At 40.5% G+C, this 20355-nt stretch overlaps 6 protein-coding genes across 6 annotated transcripts; 3 read left to right on the top strand and 3 right to left on the bottom strand.

Annotated features, from left to right (window-relative positions):
* Window positions 1-85: 85 nt before the first annotated feature.
* LOC6572546 (vacuolar protein sorting-associated protein 45) lies at window positions 86-2144 on the bottom strand. The gene is made up of 3 exons (XM_001998617.4): window positions 1938-2144; window positions 1678-1876; window positions 86-1618 (listed from the first exon to the last, which is right to left on the bottom strand). The coding sequence occupies exons 1-3, from the start codon at window positions 2142-2144 to the stop codon at window positions 186-188; spliced, it is 1839 nt and encodes a 612-aa protein (XP_001998653.2). The 3' UTR covers window positions 86-185.
* A 68-nt stretch (window positions 2145-2212) lies between these two features.
* Window positions 2213-3735, bottom strand: LOC6572547 (mitochondrial pyruvate carrier 2). Its single transcript, XM_001998618.4, has 3 exons — window positions 3456-3735; window positions 3317-3357; window positions 2213-2760 (listed from the first exon to the last, which is right to left on the bottom strand). Exons 1-3 carry the CDS (start codon window positions 3616-3618, stop codon window positions 2500-2502), a joined length of 465 nt encoding a protein of 154 aa, XP_001998654.1. The 5' UTR covers window positions 3619-3735; the 3' UTR covers window positions 2213-2499.
* Window positions 3736-4974: 1239 nt separating this feature from the next.
* Window positions 4975-8308, bottom strand: LOC6572548 (importin subunit alpha-3). The gene is made up of 6 exons (XM_001998619.4): window positions 8193-8308; window positions 7622-7850; window positions 7165-7545; window positions 5984-6814; window positions 5746-5919; window positions 4975-5671 (listed from the first exon to the last, which is right to left on the bottom strand). The coding sequence occupies exons 2-6, from the start codon at window positions 7679-7681 to the stop codon at window positions 5576-5578; spliced, it is 1542 nt and encodes a 513-aa protein (XP_001998655.1). The 5' UTR covers window positions 7682-7850; window positions 8193-8308; the 3' UTR covers window positions 4975-5575.
* A 62-nt stretch (window positions 8309-8370) lies between these two features.
* On the top strand, window positions 8371-11494 carry LOC6572549 (protein Son). Its single transcript, XM_001998620.4, has 2 exons — window positions 8371-10519; window positions 10579-11494. Exons 1-2 carry the CDS (start codon window positions 8558-8560, stop codon window positions 11236-11238), a joined length of 2622 nt encoding a protein of 873 aa, XP_001998656.1. The 5' UTR covers window positions 8371-8557; the 3' UTR covers window positions 11239-11494.
* Window positions 11495-12751: 1257 nt separating this feature from the next.
* Window positions 12752-17764, top strand: LOC6572550 (zinc finger protein 2 homolog). The gene is made up of 6 exons (XM_001998621.4): window positions 12752-13345; window positions 13676-14537; window positions 14976-15062; window positions 16130-16609; window positions 16830-16979; window positions 17046-17764. The coding sequence occupies exons 1-6, from the start codon at window positions 13211-13213 to the stop codon at window positions 17126-17128; spliced, it is 1797 nt and encodes a 598-aa protein (XP_001998657.1). The 5' UTR covers window positions 12752-13210; the 3' UTR covers window positions 17129-17764.
* A 172-nt stretch (window positions 17765-17936) lies between these two features.
* LOC6572551 (dnaJ homolog subfamily C member 3) lies at window positions 17937-20141 on the top strand. Its single transcript, XM_001998622.4, has 3 exons — window positions 17937-18472; window positions 18648-18764; window positions 18824-20141. The coding sequence occupies exons 1-3, from the start codon at window positions 18376-18378 to the stop codon at window positions 20104-20106; spliced, it is 1497 nt and encodes a 498-aa protein (XP_001998658.1). The 5' UTR covers window positions 17937-18375; the 3' UTR covers window positions 20107-20141.
* The last annotated feature ends 214 nt before the right edge of the window (window positions 20142-20355 follow it).

The following is a 20355-nucleotide window of genomic DNA, read 5'->3' as shown; positions in this document are numbered from 1 at the left end:
CCTTGAAATGATTATATTAGTGTAGTCAAAAGATATATATATATTTATATTAATCGCTTTATAAATAAAATATGGTACACATAGATATTTTACATAACAATATATAATAAATTGTTTAAATTACACATAAATAGTTAACAATAGCAATTATTATTATGCATATGGAATAAGCCGAGTCGGGTATCTTAAAGATTATCTGGGGAGCAATACTTAAGCATGGATTTGGTATGTTTGAACTGTGTGCCACTCGTGGCCGTCAGCACTTCGTTGATGAAGCTTTGGGAATTGTGTACAGTGGTGCCGCCAAGGATCACCCGATATCCAGCATTGTTCAGCTGATGTACGGCAAAGGCCTCTTCGTACGTGGCACCGCCAATGATAAAAACCACTACCTCCTGCGGTGGTCTTCGAAATGGCACCAGCTCTGAATTGATAGCTGGATACATGGGATCTAGTTCACGGCCTTTGAACACATCCTCCAGCGTTTCCTTCAGCAGTGGAGTGTGCTGTGTGAACACATTCTCCACACCTTTGAGACCTTTGATCAGAATTCTTGTCAACTTCACGGCATCTGTGATGCGCACCATATTAAAGAGGTCGCCCTGACGCACATGCGTGCCCGCATACTCAATCAAAGCGGGCACAATCTGTGTGTTACCGCCACGTGTCTTGATGATCTGCAGCAATCCAGATGTATCGCAATTTGCATGGCGTTCGTAACGCAACGCATACAATGCCACCAGCTTGACAGCATCATCGATGTGGATTCGTTCGTCGGCAATTAATTTTTTTATGCGCTGCAGTTGTGCTGAGTGTTCGGCCTTACAGGCTATCTCTTGCTCCAGCTCCGATACCTCGAACAGATTGCGCTTATTCGAAATACTGGACAATTCTCCCATGATGCATAAATGCTTTTGTACGGTGCCAGACATTTTTTTAAACTGCGGATAGGATTCAATGAAGTTCTTCATGTCATTAATGCTCTCGACTTTCTTGTGATCATTCGCCTTGCGCTGAAACTCCTCCATAAGCTGTTTAATGGTAGAGCCAATTTCACCGTAATTTGCATACATATTGCTGCCATAAAACTCATCCTGGTCACCGGAGAGCACCAGCTCCTTGAACTCCTTGGGCACATTGGGGCGCTCAGACAAGTCAACGCGATTGTTGCGTATATTCAGCAGCTCGTGCACCATGGCTTGATAGGACCATTGATGCAGCAAGGGTGTCACTGGATCATCTCTGCGATCTAGCAACAGCAACAAGGGTGGCGCAGCCCCATCAACATTGCCGCGGAAATCGAATAGAGATGATTCTTTGGTTGTCTGATCGTAGATCAACTTGGCTAGAAGCTGTGCCACTTGTGAGCCGGCACGATATCGTATAACCGGATTCAATTTGAGCGACAGTAGAACAGCCGTAATGCCTTGCACGCTGCGTGTCAATGAATCGGGCAGCCAGTTAAGATTTGCCATGCAATTGGGGAGGTTCAGGGAGAATAAATTTGGATTAACGCACAAGTAGTCCGCATACAATTCCTTTACTTCACGGACAGACTCTGACTCATCGCATTCAGCCAGATATTTAATATCAGTGCGCGGTATGATATTGCTAAAATCTGCATAAACCAATTAGTGTATATTCTTTTTAAGGGTGTTTACCATCTGTTACACTTACATATAAAGTAGGCGCTATACTTGGGATTGCGCAGCTCGTTTGCCAGCAGTTGGATATTTTGCTTTGTGGGCCGTATGAAAACAATGCACTTCAGATACTTTAAGCGTTCGTTCGAACGGCCAGAATCCAGGCGTTCAAAGAGATACACCTCACGTTGCAGCATATCAGATTGGCTAAAGGCCATTGAAATAATGCTCGTCTAAAAATTAAGTAAATGTGAACAGTGAGAACTTTAAGAAGCCTTTGGAGGTATTACATACCGTTTCTTTGTCTAGCAATATAATTTTCATGCCTGGTCCAGACTCTGTGCACATCTTTTCAATATACAATTTAATACCACTTATTAAATTCATGATTAAAACTAATTTTTTATTTTGCCAATAAAGTGGAAAATATTTAATTTGTGTAAACAGCTGTTGGCAGCGATGTGAAGAATGTTCGCCACCCACCCCATCAAAAGTATTCATTTGTTATCGATATATATCGGGCCACAAAAGCGCGCTGAATTCATTTCAAATAATTATTTACATTGTGATTGAGAATGTTTACGTTTATATTTATTTTCCCTTTGTTTATGACAAAAATCACAACAGTTCTATTAAACTATTACTTGTAATTAAAAATATACTTGAAGCCTCAAACATTTACAAACTTAAGCAGTACGAATCACGTTTTGTAAGGCAACAATATCTGACTAATAAAAAAATGGTCAGTCGCTTAAACTAAAGCACAACTTATTATAAAACGCAGTGGTGCGATATGCGACATATGTACGTTGTGCGTGTTCACATCATCAATGAATTTTCAGATGTGTACTATGGTTTATTGAGCTACAATTGGCTTCTCGTCCTTCTCCTTGTTCAGTTTTTCCTGCTCTAATTGGTAGTTGTAGGCGCGTCCCAGCTGTACAATCTGCGTCAGTCCCACAAACAAATTGACAGCAAACAAACTGTAATTTTTGGGTATAATAACCAGCGAATAACGGGACCAGATAATGCCTGTGGCAGCCAGTGCACCGCAAGCTGATACGGAAATGGTGTCCGCCGGACGAGTCAAGTCACTTAAACCAGCAATGACAAGGCCCTATAAAAATGTTGATAATCATAATGAAAAAGCAAGAATATTAATGTTCATTTAGATTTGATGTTGTGATTAGAGTGTTGTCATTATTAAAGCGCGTGCAACAATCTATGTATTATAAATACGAAATAGTCGAAAGGTACTAAAATAATAAAAGTATAAAAGTATTTATGTTACTTAACATTAGACATTACGATTACAGCGTTAGCTACTGTTATCGTTATTATAGCGTGTGAGTTTGCAAGTGTAATATAAATAAATACTTGAAACCCAATAATAATTCACACGCACGCACACTAATGCACACTTATCGCGTGTTGGCTTTCTAAACGACCAGCTGCGTGGAACAACAAACACATTACACTCAACAAGTTTTGCTCTGGCAGTATAAACAAATATTCATAAAAGCAATTCGCACACTCTCCGAGATTTTTGTGTATTAATGTCATTCAGATTTGCTATATCAGCAGCAGACAGAGATAATGAAAAATAGCGAAGGTCATGCAGTCTGTATTATGTAACAGGCTGTCTGTCAATCTGTCTGTTATCGTTTACTTACCCATTTAATTATTGGTGCCCAAAAGAAAACGGTTTTTGGACCTATCGAATAGTTAAATGTAAATACAGGCTCGACACGTGGTAAATTTCATGAACATATGGATGCAAAAAAAGATATATTTCTGTTTGTATATTCCCACCTGCAGGATGCATCCAAAGTGGTCGCATTTTAGCTGGCACAAATTTGTCGCAGACGCCAATCATGCCATTGTATATCTTTGTGTGAATGCCCTTTCCAGCGGCCGCAGAAGCAGCTGGTGGAGGTGGTGGCGGTGCGGGTGCGGGAGCTGAAGTCGATGACATTTTGTTTGTGCGAAATAAACGGCGAATTAATAAGCAGAATCAAAATCCAATAAAACCAACTGCGAGCTGTGACTAGTGTACGGACAGACAGTTTCAACCGTACTAAATTGATTCAGCGTTCGTGAATAACAAAAGCGTAGACTTCATTAAAATACATAACATACCTTGACGCTCTCTCTCTCTCTCTCTTCCGTTCTGCATGCTTGTGAGAGCGTGAGGGGGTGCGAGAGCGCAGACCTACTTATGCTCAACACACGAATTTCAGCTGAGAGGGCTATTACATGAATATTTCGACTTTCTAAAAATTACAAATTACAAGAAAAGCAAAAAGAACAGGTTTTACTATCCAATTTAAGATTCTTTCATTCTCTCTCACGTTGCCTGCCTACTCTCAACGCATATGAAAAACGCAACGTCCTTGGCCTTGGCATTCGCTAAATGGTGCCGCCAAGTTCCGCAGCGTAATGTTGACGGAAACATCTAAAAGTGCAATCGAATGCATTCGCAAGACAACTACAAATACAAGTACATTTACAAGATGCTAAATATAGGAATACAGATGTAGGTTATATCGTTTCTTGCTCTGAGTGTATCACGCGACAATTGCAATGCACACATCTGTTTGTCTGTTTAAGATCACATGCATGTGATATTCTTGAATATATAAAATAAACTTTAATTTTACAAACAATTAATGCAGACGAATTTTATATGGCTGAAGTTGAGGTTAGGTATTATTATTAAGGCTTTTATACACAAAAATATCAAAGAGAAGAGATTCATTTCCACTGTGCCATTAAATATTAAAATTCAGCACTCTGAAAACTGAAGGCAATGAGAAAACATTTAGGCGGTTTAAATCGATGGCGAACCGACTGTATCATCAATTACCCAACACTGCTCATGACCAAGCTACCCTCTGGTTCACTCTAACGAAATGTATGTATGTATGTATCGCACAGCCTCTATCAAATTTAAATACGCATACATACATATCGTGCGATTCACAATACATACAACTCAGGCAATCAACTCTCAGCACAGTGGGGCAAAATGAAAAAATATTTAAAATTTTGAGCGTCTATTGCGCAGCACGCATATCGTATTTATGTGTGTATTAATATTAATATATACATATATACAGCTGTAACCTGATTAGCTTTTTGGCCCACCTTTGAGCTGCAGAGAAGTAAACACAAGTGTTTCCTTTTTTCCAGAACCTACACATAAGGTGTTTGGATTTTTCCTGCAATTGTAAATAAAACGAAAGAATATGTACGTGATTTTTTTTTTTTTTATCGTTTTTCATGTTAGAAATGTATATGTAATTTCAATTACAAATCAAAGGCGTACATGTCATTAAAATTATTCATTACAAATCAAATAGTTCTACAATTTTTATCATTCCTGTGTGTTCTGTTGTTGTTTATTTAATTGATGTTATTCTGGTGTTTGCTTATTATTTAGCACATTTTTTGCAGATGCAATATTTCGTTTGCGCCTTTGCAGCCGTTTTTCAAAAATAAATTTACTTATTTGGAAGTGACGTTTTAAATTTTAACTTAATCAATTCAATGAAAACATAAATAATCTTAAAAGGATTTAGCTACCGCAACATGCATCAGACCAACTTTAAGAAATTCTTCACTGCTCCACTTTTTGCTTTTCTTTTATACATACATAAAATATGTATGTTGCAAAACCAAAAATTTATAAAAAATTATTTTGCGGAAACGATTTCAGGCTTTGTGTCTGTGTGTAACCAAGCTGTCATATAGAATGTGCATTAATTAATTTTTGTTTTGTTTTTCGCTGTCAGAGTTTCTTGGTGTAGATGGTAAATGGGCACAGAGTATCGTTCGAAATTGAATTGCTATATGCTCTATATATACCAATTGGGTATACATCAAATTAGATGTGTGTTATTTCTGTTTACGTTTTTGATCAGGCATTGGTATTAAAAGTTGAAGGGATTCATTGGTACTTTGTCTGTATTGGGATCGAAGCTGTATTCTGTGCCATCAGAAGCCGGTGCCAGATTAGATTGTTCGCCCTGTAAGTGTCAATTGATGGAAATGAATTAATATATATATATAAAATGGTTCTGAGAATGAATAAAGCGTCTACCTCAGTAAAGTATTTCTCAATAATTTCGTATGCCAACTTGTAGATCTCAACGTTCTCATGGTTCTGCAGACGCTCGATTTTCGCGAGGCCTTCGCACTCCTCAATCAAATTAGCAACCTCCTCAACGTGTGATGCGGCCACTTTGAGCATATTATTGAGACCATCGAGCACGACCTTTAAAAATAATAAAAATAAAGTTTCTAAATGATCTATAGTTTTGAGAGATGCGAGATCTTACATTGATCACTTGAGTGTCCTGGCATGAGAGCAGATCGCAGAATGGCGGTATGACCCCTTCTTGTATTAATGTAAATACCTGCTCGGGTCTGCCGCTAATAGTAAGGTTACTAATGGCCCAGGCTGCCTCTTTCTGTGTCTGGAATTCGCCCTTGCTCAGGTTGTCAATAATTTTCGGGAGCAGGCCAACGTTGATGACAGCCTGTACCTGGGATTCGTTGCCGGCGGTAATGTTTGATAGAAACCAGACAGCTTCTTTGCGTATCTTTTCCTTTGGATGCGACAGCAGCGCTGGGAAATACGATAAAGCATCGTAATTGAGCACCACCTGTGTCTGTTCATCTGATCCGGTTACAATATTGCCCACAGCACGCAAAGCAGCTGTCTGCACCTTCACTTCATTGTTACCCAGAAGCGGTATCAGCTTTGGCACTACACCGCTATCAATAACCATTTGGATTTGATCGTTGCCGCCATCGGTCAAATAGCTGATGGCCCAGACCGTATCGACCAGGATGTTTGTGTCCGTGTGATGGATCAGCACATTGAGTGCGGGCAGGATTTCATGTATTGTGGCAGCTGGTGGCGGCGGATCCTTGTTTCGACATAGATTCACAATCACCCAGGTGACATTACGCAAAAACGATATGGGTATATCGGGCTTAATGAACGACAGCAGCGGCTGCACAACGCCATGCTTAATAACAAAGTCACGAAGCAACGGACCATCGCCAATGATATTGCCCAGCGCCCAAACGGCTTGTTCGCAAACATTTGGAGCGGGTGAGTTAAGCAGTTGAAGGAAGAGCGGCACGGCACCGGCAGCAACCACCTACAAGCAAAAATGGGAAGAAACAAAATTAAGAATATTATATATAATATATGATCTGTGATTATTCAGCTATGCATCAGCAATGTATGTAGAAATTATTTTACAAATTTGCAATTTAATTGTATTTGTAGCCATTACGAAATATACAACAAACTGAATGAGACATAATTGACCCCATAAATTATATGTGAACTATACATATATGCAAGACTGTATCAATAGCTGCGCTAATATGGCTTTTATTTGCCAGTCTGTTTCTATGCACATTTTTCTTTTTTGTTTTCAGTACTTATTTCAACTGAAGTTGCATTTGTTGACTTTCGTCGAACCGTAATATGAACAGCACTCACCTGATTGGTTTGATCGGAAGTTCCTGAGGCGATGTTGGTCAATGCCCATGCGGCCTCGAATTGGAGCATTGTGTGATTATGTTGCTTCAAGCATTCAACTAGAATTGGCAATATATCGCTGTTAATCAGATCATCAATGGGTGGATTTTTGTCCGATGATAGCAATTTGCGTGCCGCTTGAACTGCAGCCAACTGTTGCTCCGGTTTTGATGGATCGGATGCGGCCTGGCCAAGTTTCTTTAAATTGATCGAATTGGGCAACTGCTCATCCTCATCTGTGTTCGAGTCGAAATTAGGCACATTACGACGCTTCAGAATTGTTTCATCGCGTTTATTTTTGCGCAGTTCTACGGTAACCTCATTTCGCCGACGGCGCATCTCCTGTTTATTGAATGGTTCAAATTAATTAGAAATTTATAACAATTTTTAAATTCCAAGAAATTAAAGCTAAACTTACATCTTGATCTTTTCCTTTGTTTTTAAAGTTTTGCAAACGATTTTGATCCAGCGATGTCATTTTGCTGTTTCAATGTGTGTGTTGGTAAATATATATATACGTGGAAAATATATGTCTGTATATATAAGAGCGCCAGTCCAAACTGAAATACCTATGCTTTTATATTTCCAAATAAGCTCGTGGCTTTTATGTTTCTTTTTTTGTGATTTTTTTTTTTCGTTGTCCACTTCTGTAGTTATTTCAATTATAAGCGGAATGAAAATTTAACCACATATACACAAATACCGACACAAACAAAAGGCCAGCGTGCGAGGTATAGCAGAGAGCAGCGTAGACAGACGTCCGTTCGGTAGTTCCGACAAAATCGACATCGAGAGAACCAACACAATTGCACGGCACAGTAGCAGCACGATGACAATGACAGTCGTGCAAGGAGAAGAGGGGAAGAAGGGCAGCACCACCAGGCGATGAAAAATTCAGAAAAAAAGAAATGGCGTTAAGGAATGTTCGCTACGTGTAACTAAACGTTTGATATACTATTAAATAAATATGTTTTAAATGTGGCACTTACATTTACGATTTGACACCGTACAGGTCTATGATATAGTGATTAAACCTTTTTTTTTGATATAAAAATTGCAATTCGTGACAGCGACGTGACTAAAGTTGGCTGCGCTTTCATTGATCAGGGCTGTAAAATAAAAAAAATCTACACCGCTGCAAATAAAAATATCGGTATTGTGACATCACTATTAGGTATGTGCAAAATGTTTTTTGGTAATATTTTGGCCAGCAAATCTATCGATTGATATGATTTAGGCGTGCAAAAAGTGGACCATTTGTGTATATATATATATATATTTACACATTAAAAATATAATCCAACTCGATGCGAATAGATATTACTGCGCGCTGCCATATGACGCTAATGCGGAAATGACTGAAAAAACGGAGAGTACCGGCACGTTGGAAAAGCGGCCACAAAAATCAGAGACCACAGCAGATGCTCCACTGGTCGTCAACGTGAAACGTGAGAAGATTGACGTAGAGATCGAAGCAAAGCTTGGTGCACTGAATGCGAAGGTCAAAACTGAGAGTACCACGCCCCCAACTGCATCGGGCTCGGACAGTGATGCGAGCAACAGCAACGATTCGTCGCAAGATGACAAAAAGCAAATAGCTCCCGTTAAATCGTCTAATGAAATACTTGCCGAACTGTTTGGTGTCTTCAATGCAGCGCCACCCGTTGAGTTATTGGACGACAAAAATCTGCTAAAAAAGCATAAAAGATCGAAAAAGGAGAAGAAAAAAAGATCGCGCAACAAAGAAATAAAGTCCGATGGAGAGTGCAGTGACACTGATATTGCGTCTGCTGAAGGCAAATCCAAGCATAAGCACAAGCGAAAGAAGCATAAACACAAGCACAAGGACAGCAAAGATAAGAACAAGGACAAGGATCGTGAAAAATCCAAAGAGAAGACAAGTACGACTACAGGAAAGGTACAGGAGGAAAGAGCGGACAGTCGTAAAAGACACGCTACAGAAGACGCAGTAGTTGTGCCGGCCAAGAAGGAAGCAATAGACCAGGAACATAGCATTCAATGGGAAAGAGAGCGGGCACGTGAGCGGGAGCGAGAGAAGGAAAGAGAGCGTGAGCGGGAGCGAGAGAAAGAAAGAGAGCGGGAGCGGGAGCGGGAAAGGGAGCGTGATCGTGATCGTGAACGTGTTAATAATAGCTTCTACAATGGCTACCAGGATAAACAGGAGGACAGGCAAGCCCGCACGAAGGCCAATAATGGGAAATCCGTAAAGACTAAAACGGAGCGCCGCCAATCCGACGAGCTCTCGTTGTCTGACGAGGAGACATATCTGCGCGAAAAGGCCAATAATGGACGACGTCGTTTCTACGGAGCTGTCAAGGCCGACTCCACCGATAACAAACGCCATCCACGCCACCAGAGCAGCACAAGCACCAGGCATCGTACACGCTCTCGTTCCCGCTCTCGAACGCGTTCCCGTTCAAGAGACCTGGGCATTGATAAGAAGCGTTTGCTGGAGATTGCACGCCGTAATGCAATCAGCATGTTTAAGCGAGGCAACATGGCCGGTGTGGCCGATATGACGCCGGAGGTGAAGGATAAGGTGCTACTTAAAATGCGTTACGGTGGGCGTAGCGTGCAAGATCTCACGGACTTTTGCAAGAAGATCTCCAACGGTGAAATTCTGTCTGATTTTAGTTCGGATGAGGATTCGGATGTGGACAAAAATGGCAATGCCAAGGCATTCCATCATCCATTTCAGCTCAAGGAGCGCGAACCGATTGTTATGCACATACGAAACTCCACTCCCATAGTGCCGCCGTCCACGCGCCGCGATGAGCAGACCAAGGCTATAACCATGCAGTTCCCGGTCTCGTCTGGGCAGGTTCATCGCATGTCTGAGGTCTGGGTGCCAGTCGATCCGAAAGAGTCGCTAGCGCCGCTGCCTACGCTGCCGCCGGCCAAGCAAGCCACAAATATGTTCAAGGATGTGCAACGAAATGTCTTCGCTAAGACAATTCCACAGCAAGAGCAGCAGGAGCCCGCGTTCAAACCTGCTACAAATCCAAACGAAGGTTGCCAAGGCCAGCCATCTGTACCTGTAGCTCCGCCAGTGTCTGTGTCTACTCCTGCTCTAGCTGCTCATACTCTTACTCCTGCTCCTGCTCCTACACCTGTTCCAGTTCCTCCTCCTACAAACGCTCCTGCTTTTACGCCTACCCGCTTTGTGCCAGAAGTGCCCATACCATCGACAGCAGCGCCTGCAGCAAGTACTTCAATATTTCCGCAGGTCACGGCGCCTAGCATGGATGTATCCAGCATTATCACCCAACGCCTCAGTGCAATAAGGCGTCTGCAGGTGAGTAATTGAAATATAAGTAATTATAATTGGAAAATGAAAATTATACGTTTTAATAGGATAATCCTGCCGATTCGGAGGCATTGAAAATGATGTACAATGCGCAGCGTGACATGTCTTCCTGGGCCAGTTCGAAATTTCTGCCTGGGCAGTTTACGGGCAGCACTGGTGCTCAGGTAATGAAGGTGCATGAACTGAACAGTGGTCCACAGTTGTGGGCACGTCGTGATCAGTTGACTTCTACCAAACCCGTTACGGGCGGCATGGGTATGGCTCTGCTGCAGAAGATGGGTTGGAAGCCGGGCGAAGGCTTGGGTCGCACAAAGACCGGCGCCCTGCAGCCACTACAGCTCACGGTCAAGCTGGACAAACGAGGTCTTGTCTCACGAGAGGATATCAAACAGCAGCCTGCCCGCCCACAGGGCACACGACCCCCGAAGAACACAAGTGCCACGAATATTGCACAAGCTGCGCTCACTGCTCAGGACAAGCATCCGGTTTGTGTGCTCAATGAGCTGACATCGAAAAACAAATGGACGCCGCCGCAGTATACACTGAAGGACGATTCGGGGCCCTCGCATAGCCGCATGTTCCTCTTCTCCGTGGAGATCAATGGGCAGACCTATACGCCTGCCCAGGCCTGCAACAACAAAAAGGAGGCCAAACTGAATGCGGCCAAGTTGTGTCTACGAGCTTTGGGTATATTGCCGCCCAGTTAGTAAAGAGCCAAGCATTTGATTGTTGGTGTCTCTATTGTAAGTGAAAAGCTAGAAATATATATCTATATACATATATATATGTATATGCTTCTGTATATAATTAAGAATAAATTGTAATTAAGAAATCAAATTGAGTTTGTAGAAACACATTTTGAACTCAAGAAAAGCTCCCATATCTTACACACGGTTAGTAAAAAAAAAAATAAACAAGTAAGAGAGCTCTAAGCAAGATTGCTCGACTACGAGATCCCCTGAACCCTTCGATGAACTTATTTATCAATAATTCTTCGCGTCTTTCTGCTTACACAAGAAACACAGACAGACATAGGCAAGCACGCATAAACACCCAAGAGCTGCAGTTTGACAATACTATGGTAATTTAATTGTTTAATAACTTTTCTTGTGGATGGACTTTGTTCATGAATTTTTAAGATTGTGATTATATTGATAAAATAAGTGCATTTGCCAAAGCACAAGTCTCTAGAATTTGAAATACGCCTTTTACAAATTTATTGGTGAGGGGGTGGATATTGGGGAAGGGGGGTGAATTTGAACGAAAATAATAATATAATATAATTTTATAAAATACATATGTATAAAACTATATAAACATTTGTAGACTCTAGCTCTAAAGGTGTAGGAGGATGAGGGGGTGAATTAGGGGTGGGGGTAAATTTTGACAAAAACCGAAATTGGATAAAATGCATATAAGTATACCTATAAAATTTGGAGACTAGCTTTAAAGATGAAGGAGACTTAATTTTAAAACTGATTTTCGATAATGTTTTTAATCGATAATAAAATAACGGGGAAAGTTATTGATATTTAAAGCAAAACTCGATATGCGCGTGCTATACACGGGCCTGGGAAAAAAGTTCAAGTCTCTAGCTCTTATATCTTCTGAGATCGAAGCGTTCAAACATACGGACAGACGGACGGACGCACAGAGCTAAATCAACTCAACTCGTCGCCCTGATCAAGAATATATATACTTTATGGGGTCCGCCACGCCTCCTGCGTGTTACATACATCGCAACAAAACCATTATACCCTGATTTCCCATTTTCAATGGGTACAGGGTATAAAAAGTCTGAAAGTCTATTGTGAATCAATATATCGAATTCGAATTCAATTATCGAGCGTTACATTTAAAGTAAGTAGAACGCGGAACAGGGAATTTGAATAGTTGAATTTTAAAAATAATTACATACAAAATTAATAAATAATTACAAATAATTTTTTCTTAACCGCAAAGTTGAATTTTGCTTTCGAGAAAAATCTTTATATTTCCCCTTCAAGCAAAGCTTCTTCCAAGCTTGTTTTGCAATTTGCGAAGCTTTGGCATATTGGCCATCTAAGTTTTGCGCAAGTACACAAACAAAACAAATCAGCTGAGCGAAGCCAAAAGCTGGGGTGGGCTAACACCGACACATGCGCCCGTTGCAATTCTGTGTGAGTGTGATGGTATGTGGGTGTATGTGTGGGAATTCAATCTCTACACAGACTCGCTTAAGCACACTGCGAAGGTCAGTTCAGGCGGGAGTGCGGCACAGAAAACATCTCGCTTTTGACTAAGGATGTAGTGAAATAATCTCGTTATTTACTGCTCCTATCAATAGTTGTCCAGGAACACAAGCATATATGTACATATATGTGAATTGGTCCAGGCTCGCAGCATCCACATGCTTCAGCTTGCAAATGGAACAGATGTTGGTAGCCAATTCCAGCTGTGGCCAAAAACTTTAGCTTAATGTGCGCGGTTGTGTGATTAGAGTTAGTCCTAAAGTTGCATAACTTGCCTGGACACGAAAACAAAGCCATAAATATACATATGTAAATGCTGACACACATACACACTTATGTACATGCAAGCTCTAATAGAGTACATGTTTGTATGTCTGCTGACTGTTGCAATTCGGAGCTGGGCGTTGAGGTTTGATGTTGACTGCTCAGTTTGTTTACCACTGCAGCCATGGAAACGTGTCGCACCTGTGCAAGGTGCGATTTCGAAAATGGCAACAACTATTGGCTGGATATGTTCCATCCAACGCGTTGGCAGAGTGAAATGGCGCAAATTCGCACAGAGTTTGTCAACTGGAAATTACAGGTGAGACCATGCTAAAAAGTCTGAAAACAAAACAAACAGAAAGTGCAGTTTGTGAAAGTTTGTGCACTGCATTTTAATTAAGCTTTTGATCGTGCAACGGTGCGTATGTGATGTCGATAGAAACATCAATTTATCGATATTCAGTAATCTGTGTGTGTTGATAGGCGTACGAAATTTGGCTATATCGATAACTAATTAGGTATCGTTTGTTGCAAACTTAACGTAAATTTGAGAATAGCAAAGGTTTTTAATGTGATTTAAGTACGTTTACCTTGGCTTTATATTGCTTTCACTTACATTTTTGTCGTGAATCGTCTTAATATTGTCTAGATCTCTCCAAACGATGGACTCCCACAAAAAATTTGTAGCGATTGCTTTACAAAGTTCTGCTCCGTTTACACGTTTCGCATGGCTTGCCAGGACGCACAATTAAAGCTGTCGAATATTTTTGATAAAATCGATGCTAACTTACTGTATGATAGAAGTGAAGAAAGTATTGAAGTTGATGATGATGATTCAGAAGCAATAACGAAAATATGTACAGTAGCAGAAACACCAACAACGACAACAACCACAACAGAGAACACTGCCATTAATGCGGACAAATCGCCCGCGCCCATTGAAATCTTTGTGGAAACCATTAGCATTAACGAAAGCGAATCCTTGCAGCCAGAAGATAAAGAAGTCGACTTAGGCTCAGATTGTAATTCATTGAATATAAGCTATGCTTGTAAGTTCTGTTATAAGCCGCAAGAAAGCTATGAGCTACAGCACTTGTTACTAGAGCACATTAGCGTCTGCCACGATCCAGATCAACCCTACAACTGCCCGGAGTGCACTGAATGTTTTCAAGACACAGCATCGCGTACCGTCCACATGAAGAGCGTTCATGTGGTCAAGCACTATGCCTGTGAAGTTTGTGGCAAAAAGTATGGAGACCGCCACAATCTCGACCATCACATTGAGAAGTATCACTCGGACACGGACTTCGAGTGCAGCATGTGCGAGAAGCGCTTTTTTACGCGCAAAAGCCTGCACTACCACATGAACTGGCACAAGCCGGAGCGTCAGCTCCGATGTCGTCACAACGGCTGTGACCGGCTGTTCATCAATCAACGACATCTCATATGTCACGAGGCCACCCACACGAAGGGCTCCCGTAAGAGCGAGTACTGTGGCTTTTGTGGTAAAGGTGGGTCACCTATTTATATCATAAAGTAACTCATATTTATAAATATATATATACGCACACAAACATCAAGAAACGGCAAGCATTTTATTCAACTTTGTTCAAGAATAAAAGAAGTTGCCAGCGAGATAATATAGAAGTGTGAGAAATATATCTAAATAGATGGAAGAAAAAAGTGTTCGTTGTAAAAGTCGGCTTGATCAAAAACTTTTACACTTCTTTGATGTATAAAATTATATTGCCCTTTTATATATTATACTCAGTATTAAAGTAAATTTACATTTAAATAAATAAATAGAGGCATACATAAACAAAACTTATACATACATACACACCAAAATATAGATAAAATTCTACATAATGCAGACACAGTAACCTACATAAAGAACATGTCTATTGTATTTATATACTCACATAGTCAAATACACATATTTCCCACAGCATTCATACATGTAAAAACCCTTCGTTGGCATATCTATCGACAGCATGGTGGAGAGAAGCCTTTCAAATGCGCCATCTGCACTGAAGGTGAGTTGAATCTGAAAATTAAGAAAGCACTATAAACATATTTAGAATATCAATTGGTAGTTCTCAAAGAATTCGTGTTAATATAATAAATAATGGGCAGTTCCAGGCGCAATCATAAAATTTAATATCTTTATATTCTTGTTTTATTTTTACTTCGATCTGCGATCCAATCTTTAATCTGCTCTGTTTTGGAAATGCCCATATATGAAAGTTTCCAAGAGATGTCTAAATACTTTAAAGTGCTTAAGCTAAAGTCAAGCTTTTTCATTTTGCGAGCTTATAATAATTATAATAATTGCTAGATGTTCAAATCACAGCTTACAAATCGAAAGCTGACTTTCTAAATATAAGAATTCATTATTAATTTAAAATAAAACATCTGACGCATCATCAAAAAACTCATCGCAAACGCTTTAAAGACTTATGCCCCAAAAACTCTGAAGGAGTCTATCTGCTGCTTTTTGTTCTGTGTTAGTCAAGTTAAGGGTAAACATGGCTCAGCTATTTTTTAATACTCCCATTAGCAAAACTTAAAGAAAATTAAGCATGTCAACAAAAGTTCATACATATAATATATATCACAATATCTTGTCCAAGTTTTATTAATTCCTAATTTTAGAACATTTTACAAATATTACGAAAATCTTGCATAATAATAATACAGCAGTATTAACTGACTGCGTAATACTCGTCCACAGTTCCAAAATTTATGTTTGAAAGTAATCTTTAATTAATATAATGTATGGATATTATTACTTTCAATTCATAATGTCAAGATTTTTATTGGCCACAAGAACACAATTTTTATTAAAAAAAAAAAGAAAAAAAAAAAAGAAAACATAAAATATTGTCATATTTTGTAAAATTGCCATTTAATTTGACAACTATATATATTACCCTTGGCCACATTGTGAACGAGTATAAAATGTCCACAACCCTGGAGCGCCGCATGCAAGCCACTAATACCCAATTGTTGTTACATAACACCCCCACAAATTAGTGCTATGATCCACGGATTCCTGTTGCTTACTTTAATATTGACTATCTCTTAAATCTCGTCCACAAAGTGTTTGCCTCCTATGTGGAGAAGCGCATTCATATGCTTGAGCTGCACACGGAAAATCTAACGCACCAGGAGCGTAGCGAGTGCATGTTTCAGTCCTGTCGCCAGGAGTTCGATACGGAACAGGAGCTCATCCAACATATGACCATGGAGCATGTACAGCGTGAAACTTCCTCGGCTCCGATCATTGCGAACAATAAGCGAGTGATCCAGTGCAAACGGGAACGACAATATACGGGTCTCTTCCAGTGCGGCAGCTGCACCCAACGTTTCAACATGAAGTCCGCCTTAGAGCGTCATATGGCTGTTCACTCAGCGGATCGGCTGCATGCCTGCTCGCACTGCTCCAAGCGCTATAAGCGTGCTCAGGATCTTAAGTGGCATATGAAGACCCATGCCAATGAGAAGCCTAATGTGTGCGATGTATGCGGCAAGGCTTTTGCCTTGAAATATGTCCTAACTCAGCATATGCGCAGTCATGAGGGTGAGTTATCTCCTTTAAATTTGTATTCTCAGGTTTCTAAAAACTTCTACCGGAAACAGTAGAGTTTCAAATGCTTTCATACATAAGCAAGACCTATTCCATCTCTTAAAACTTAATTAAAGTCTTAACTACCTATTGTCTTCGAGGTATACTTAGTATGCAAATCCGAAAATAGAATTACTTTTTTAATATATATTATATAATATTTATATATTTGTAGTTCTTGAGAAGAATTTCAAGTGTGAGACCTGTGGACGGGCGTATCTGTTTGAGAAGTCATTACGGTTGCATCAACGTGTACACACAGGCAATACCTACTATAAATGCGATCTGTGCCAAGAGCGATTTGTCACTCACATAAAATTTAAAAGTACCTATTCTCGGCATGGGAATCAATTAAATGTTTTTTCTATATATAAACTCTCTTGTCTTTCAGCTCACATGAAGAAGGCACATGATGGCGACCAGTCGCATTCTAAGGATACGCTGGATGATTTGATCAATATTGTGATTAACTAAATTGTACCAATGATATAGAATCCAAGTGGAACAGCAGAAAGAATACTATATAATTATTCCATTAGCAAAGCATCAAAAGAAATACTATGATACTCTAAGGGTGACATCGCTTTTAAAAAGTAGCGCCCAACAAAGAATTTTTAAATCGTAGACCCTCCATTAAATCCTATCATAAGACTAGACTTTCATTATATTTAGCTATACACATTTCAATATGGATCATGCACAGGGTACGGTTGTATGAAAGCTTTATACTCTGTAGGCAAATTTCATTAACTAAATCTATTTTCCTTAAAAGCCGTATTTAAGCTCATATAAAAACTATTTTGTCCATCCAAATCTTTAATCTAGAATACCTACAAACATATGTCTATGTCTTTCACAGAATGCACAATTCATGACCATTTTAGTGATAGAAAAATGTTATAAAAATGTATTTAAGCTAATGCTCAAAAAAGATATTGCATTTATTTAAAAAAAAAAAAAGAAGAAATTAAACACACATATTTACATTTACAATTATGAGCAGAAAAAACATATATCAATAACATCATATATATTAGTGTGGTAGTGCAATATGTATAAATATACATTATTTACTAAATTCGAGTTCGTTATACATACATACAATTTAAATTGATACAAAAGTTTTTAATATGTTTGGATAACGTTTGATTTGAAATATGGGTGCGATAGCTATCGCAAGTGGTTCGGTGAACACTAAATAACAGCCCTGTTTTTCATGGAGCTGCCAGAAGTTGATAAAATCAGATGCCGCTAAGATGTCTGGCAGCACCGCTTTTCGGGCTGTTGTAGCTCGCATAACACGTCAGTGTTTAGGTTTTTAAGCAGCAAGTTCTACCAAAATTGAGGCAAACGTAATTGCTAAAGTGTAATAGCGAGTCGGTTACCGATCGGAATGGACATAAAGCAACAAATTGCGTAGTACTATTTATCTGATTATTCAACAAAGAAACGATCAAGTTTTTAATATTCTTTTGCTCTCAAAAACGGATAAAACTATTAAGAAAGTGCGACAACAACAAACAATAGCATCAAGTAAGCAGGTGCAACGGTAAAGATTAGCTGCTGTGATACATAGACAATCGGAGGAAGAGCTAGACGGTGGCTGCCACGCTATAACGTGTGACGTGTGTAACGCATTTAAATAAAAATAATCGGCCTAGACGCTCAGTAACAACTGGTTAAGACGCCTACAAACACACCCACTCACACATACACGCATAATGGCTTTGCCATTGAGCGATCTGCTGCTGCTTGGCAGCGGTGAAAAGAAATTGGCTGCCTGCGTCCTGCTGCTGCTTGTGGAGCTCTTCATGGAAGGTGAGTTGCAGTTTTACCAGACATGAATGTGCTCTATAATACCACAAATCAACGAAATATATCCCCTTAAACAATAATGACACGAGTCTATCTCTAATTTAGTCTTTAATCGCAATTTTCATAAACTGATAACAAATAACAAAATAACTGCTATGTTACACGTCATTCAATGCAGGCGCTGATGCGGCATCGGCAAGTCAGGCGGACATTGACAACCATCTGGAGCTAGGCAAAGACTTTCTGGCTCGCGGTCAACTTTCGGATGCACTGACGCATTATCATGCAGCTGTGGGTAAGTATTGGGCATTTTGCATTAATACGCTTGAAATCAGAACACATATTAATTTACAGAGGGCGATCCCAATAATTATTTGACGCTCTTCAAGCGTGGCACCGTTTACCTTGCGTTGGGCAAGACACGATTTGCCATTCAGGACTTCAGCCGAGTGCTGGAGCTTAAACCGGACTTTACAGCAGCGCGTAGTCAGCGTGGTATTGTGCACATGAAGAGCGGAGACTATGATCACGCACTACAGGACTTTGAGCTTGTACTGCGAGAGGAACCGCAAAATAGTCTTGTGCTTGAGCACTATGCAAGAGTGCGGCCAGCCAAGGAACAGTGGGAGCTGGTGCAGCGTCTGCTTAACAATAATGATGAACAAAATGCCATAGGCATGATAACACAGTTGTTAGAGATCTCACCCTGGTCAGTGACCTTTAGACAGGCCCGTTCTGACGCCTATTTAAAGACAAATGATCCACTCTCGGCTATTGCGGATTTGCGACAGGTTAATCGATTGTCGCAGGACAGTACGGAGGGACATTATAATATAGCACAGCTCTTATATAATATTGGACATGCTACTAATGCGCTAAAGGAGATCCGCGAATGCCTCAAGTTCGATCCCGAGCACAAACTCTGCTTTCCATTCTACAAGAAACTGCGCAAAGTAGAGAAACAACTGGTGACAGCAGAGACCGCACGAGAGGAAAAGCGGGCTCCCGAGTGCATAGTTGCTGCCGAAGCGGTTCTCAAACACGAGCCCGATGAGACGATGATACGGTATGAAGCGCACAAGCTGCTCTGCTCCTGCTACACCACAGACGAACAGTACGGCAAAGCGTTGTCGCACTGCAAGCATGCGCTGGACATTATGAAAGATGCACAGCTGTATTGTGATCGTGCCGAGGCGCTGATGGGCAGTGAGATGTATGATGATGCCATACACGACTATCAGTCGGCGTTGGAAATCGATGAGAATAATTCACGGGCCAAGGAGGGCATCCAGAAGGCCAAGAAACTGCAAAAGCAGGCGGAACGTCGAGATTATTACAAAATTCTTGGCGTGAAACGCAATGCCAGCAAACAAGAGATTGTAAAGGCTTATCGTAAGGCGGCACAGAAATGGCATCCGGACAACTTCAAGGATGAGGAGAAGAAGCTGGCAGAGAAGAAGTTCATTGATATTGCAGCGGCCAAGGAAGTACTCACAGATCCAGAGAAGCGTCGTCAGTTCGATAACGGCGAAGACCCCCTGGACCCGGAGAGCAATCAACATGGTTTCCGAGGTGCAGATCCATTCGCACACTTCCAGCACGGTTCGCCGTTCCAATTTAAGTTCCATTTTAATTAAACAGAGCTTAAAAAGAGCCATTGTTGAGCCAGGGATTATTTGTGTTTTTTTCCTCCCCCTCTTAATGCAGTCATATTGAGATCCTTCATATCGCTCCAGCGTGCCTCGACCCGCCCACTTCTACGCCTAACAGTTACTGCATTTTCCTTTTAGTCCACGTCTCCTTCAAGCTTTACGATTTTACACTTGTTTGTGTTGCAACCCTAAAATAGCCTGTATATATTAGCATAAAGACTAAATCCGATAACT

Source organism: Drosophila mojavensis, unplaced genomic scaffold, assembly GCF_018153725.1.
Source record: "Drosophila mojavensis isolate 15081-1352.22 unplaced genomic scaffold, ASM1815372v1 contig_19, whole genome shotgun sequence".
Taxonomy (NCBI): Eukaryota; Metazoa; Arthropoda; class Insecta; order Diptera; family Drosophilidae; genus Drosophila; species Drosophila mojavensis.
The sequence above is the reverse complement of the archived record's forward strand: the minus strand, read 5'-3'. Positions and strand labels throughout refer to the sequence as shown.

What these genes read in the sequence shown, in the direction of transcription:
- LOC6572548 (XM_001998619.4), bottom strand. Translation starts at nt 7,681, where the DNA reads ATGACATCGCTGGATCAAAATCGTTTGCAAAACTTTAAAAACAAAGGA. An exon ending in ACAAAGGAAAAGATCAAGAT is followed by an intron (nt 7,546 to 7,621) that starts GTAAGTTTAGCT and finishes TTCAATAAACAG; the next exon opens with GAGATGCGCCGTCGGCGAAA. An exon ending in CTTCCGATCAAACCAATCAG is followed by an intron (nt 6,815 to 7,164) that starts GTGAGTGCTGTT and finishes TTTTGCTTGTAG; the next exon opens with GTGGTTGCTGCCGGTGCCGT.
- LOC6572550 (XM_001998621.4), top strand. Translation starts at nt 13,211, where the DNA reads ATGGAAACGTGTCGCACCTGTGCAAGGTGCGATTTCGAAAATGGCAAC. An exon ending in TTGTCAACTGGAAATTACAG is followed by an intron (nt 13,346 to 13,675) that starts GTGAGACCATGC and finishes AATATTGTCTAG; the next exon opens with ATCTCTCCAAACGATGGACT. An exon ending in CACTCACATAAAATTTAAAA is followed by an intron (nt 16,980 to 17,045) that starts GTACCTATTCTC and finishes CTTGTCTTTCAG; the next exon opens with CTCACATGAAGAAGGCACAT.
- LOC6572546 (XM_001998617.4), bottom strand. Translation starts at nt 2,144, where the DNA reads ATGAATACTTTTGATGGGGTGGGTGGCGAACATTCTTCACATCGCTGC. An exon ending in TATTGCTAGACAAAGAAACG is followed by an intron (nt 1,877 to 1,937) that starts GTATGTAATACC and finishes CTTAATTTTTAG; the next exon opens with ACGAGCATTATTTCAATGGC. An exon ending in GTATAGCGCCTACTTTATAT is followed by an intron (nt 1,619 to 1,677) that starts GTAAGTGTAACA and finishes TGGTTTATGCAG; the next exon opens with ATTTTAGCAATATCATACCG.
- LOC6572551 (XM_001998622.4), top strand. Translation starts at nt 18,376, where the DNA reads ATGGCTTTGCCATTGAGCGATCTGCTGCTGCTTGGCAGCGGTGAAAAG. An exon ending in TGTGGAGCTCTTCATGGAAG is followed by an intron (nt 18,473 to 18,647) that starts GTGAGTTGCAGT and finishes CATTCAATGCAG; the next exon opens with GCGCTGATGCGGCATCGGCA. An exon ending in GCATTATCATGCAGCTGTGG is followed by an intron (nt 18,765 to 18,823) that starts GTAAGTATTGGG and finishes ATTAATTTACAG; the next exon opens with AGGGCGATCCCAATAATTAT.
- LOC6572549 (XM_001998620.4), top strand. Translation starts at nt 8,558, where the DNA reads ATGACTGAAAAAACGGAGAGTACCGGCACGTTGGAAAAGCGGCCACAA. An exon ending in GTGCAATAAGGCGTCTGCAG is followed by an intron (nt 10,520 to 10,578) that starts GTGAGTAATTGA and finishes ACGTTTTAATAG; the next exon opens with GATAATCCTGCCGATTCGGA.
- LOC6572547 (XM_001998618.4), bottom strand. Translation starts at nt 3,618, where the DNA reads ATGTCATCGACTTCAGCTCCCGCACCCGCACCGCCACCACCTCCACCA. An exon ending in ACTTTGGATGCATCCTGCAG is followed by an intron (nt 3,358 to 3,455) that starts GTGGGAATATAC and finishes ACTATTCGATAG; the next exon opens with GTCCAAAAACCGTTTTCTTT. An exon ending in GGGCACCAATAATTAAATGG is followed by an intron (nt 2,761 to 3,316) that starts GTAAGTAAACGA and finishes ACATTTTTATAG; the next exon opens with GGCCTTGTCATTGCTGGTTT.